Consider the following 1746-nt stretch of genomic DNA (forward strand, 5'->3'; position numbering starts at 1 on the left):
GGGTGCTGCAGCCCAGGAGGGCACCGCGCTCAGCGCCGGGATGGCCACCACCACCACCGCCATTGCACCTTCCTCTCCTCCTCCTCCTCCTCCTCCTCCTCCTCCTCCTGCTGCCACCACACGAGCGCAGCAGAGCCGTGGAGCTGCCACTTCTGTGAGCTCTGAGCTGACCTTGCAAGGAAGGAAAAAGAAAACAAAACAAAAACAAAAACAAAAAAGCCATCACAACCCCCAGGTGTTACCGCTGCGCCCACCTCCGGGCGCCGTCCCCGACATGCGGTGCAGCGCCAACCACTCACTGACAGCATCATTAAACACATGCTCGTTTATGAAAACAACCACCCTGGCACGGTCCAAGCATATACAGACAAATCTACTCTACGACACGAGGGGCTGCCGAGGGAAAGGGGGAAAAGCCTCTAATTGATCACCCGCTCGGCACAGCCGCGGAGGGGGAACCCCTGCTGCCCTGCCGGGATGCCGGGCGGTTCTTAGTTTGCTTCCTACACATCTCGGCTCTCAGAGGTGAAAACAAAAGGTTTCTTCTGAATCAGCAGGCAAATGGGAGGTGTGGGGGGGAGGGTGGGGGTCCCAGGCAGAGCAGTGCGGCCCTGCAGAGTGGGGGTCTGCTCTGCCCGCTGCCCTGCAGGGATGGGGGGTGGGACGGGGGGAGAGGAGGTTCTGTACCTCGAAGTGTCACTGATTTTGAAGTCCTGGAGCTAGAGCTGAATGAACAGTAAAAGCAGGTTAAATCATTAACCGAGTAGGGGATGGGGAAGCAGCTGTAAAAGGAACAGAGGAAGAAGGCCAGATTATTATTATTCGTGTTTCTTTTTTTTTTCCTTTGTTTGTTTGTTTGTTTTTTCCCCCCTCATCTTCTCTCTCTCTCTCTCCCGTGGTGATGCTGTGCCCCATCACAAGCCCTGCTTGGCCAGCGAGGCGGACACTTCGTCGGCTAACGTGGCGAGCTGGGGGGAGTCCACCATGTTGATGCTGCCAGTGGAGGAGACGTTGCTAAGGCGGCGCGGAGAGGCGTCTCCGGAGATGGTGGGGGATTTGTAGACGATTTCGGCGCCGTGGTCGGTCTTGGCTTTGGCGTTCTCACGGAAAGTCAGCTTATGAGTCTCGATCTGCAACGAGAGCGGAGCCCCGTGAGGGGGGGAGGGGGGAGGTGGTCCCACGGGGGCTGGTGTTACCTGCAGGGCATCGGCCGGGCGGTGCAGGGGGGAGCGGAGCGGGGAGGAGGTGACCGAGAGCCTCAGCCTCAGCCCTCCGCGTTCCTGGGGACGGGAGCACGCCTGGGGATGCTGCCAGCTCCATCCCAAGGCACAACCACGGCTGCTCCTGCCCCCCAGCAGGGATTTATGGAGGTGGGATGCCCGTGTGGCACGCAGCTGCCCGTCCCTCCAGCTCCAGGGCTGGGGAGGGGAAGCGGACTGGGTTTGCTACTTACTGGTGCCCTCCCCAGCTGAATGTGGGGCTGGGGGCTGCCTCTCCGGGGGGGTGGGTGGCTCCAGCACCGGGGCCTGGAGCCCAGCAGGGTCTGGGCTCGGGGTCCGAGCAGCCTGGCACCAGCTCTTGTCTTCCTTGCCTTTCTCTCTCTACAGGTGAAGAAACCCAACCCAAGGCGGTGGGGTGCAAAAAACGCATCAGCAAATTAAAAAAAAAAAAACGAAAACAAAACCGAAAACCAACAAGATCCGATAAACGTCAACCAGCGGAAAAAGATTTAAAAAGAAAAAAAAA

At 58.8% G+C, this 1746-nt stretch overlaps 1 protein-coding gene across 1 annotated transcript; it reads right to left on the reverse strand.

Annotated features, from left to right (window-relative positions):
- Positions 1–310: 310 nt before the first annotated feature.
- On the reverse strand, positions 311–1657 carry LOC116217480 (microtubule-associated protein tau-like; the record flags this gene model as incomplete). Its single annotated transcript, XM_031557028.1, has 2 exons — positions 311–1130; positions 1454–1657. Coding segments are annotated over 2 exons (420 nt in total), but the record flags the coding sequence as incomplete, so codon positions are not given.
- Between the last annotated feature and the right edge of the window lie 89 nt (positions 1658–1746).

The sequence above is a fragment of the Meleagris gallopavo genome, chromosome 29, assembly GCF_000146605.3.
Source record: "Meleagris gallopavo isolate NT-WF06-2002-E0010 breed Aviagen turkey brand Nicholas breeding stock chromosome 29, Turkey_5.1, whole genome shotgun sequence".
Taxonomy (NCBI): Eukaryota; Metazoa; Chordata; class Aves; order Galliformes; family Phasianidae; genus Meleagris; species Meleagris gallopavo.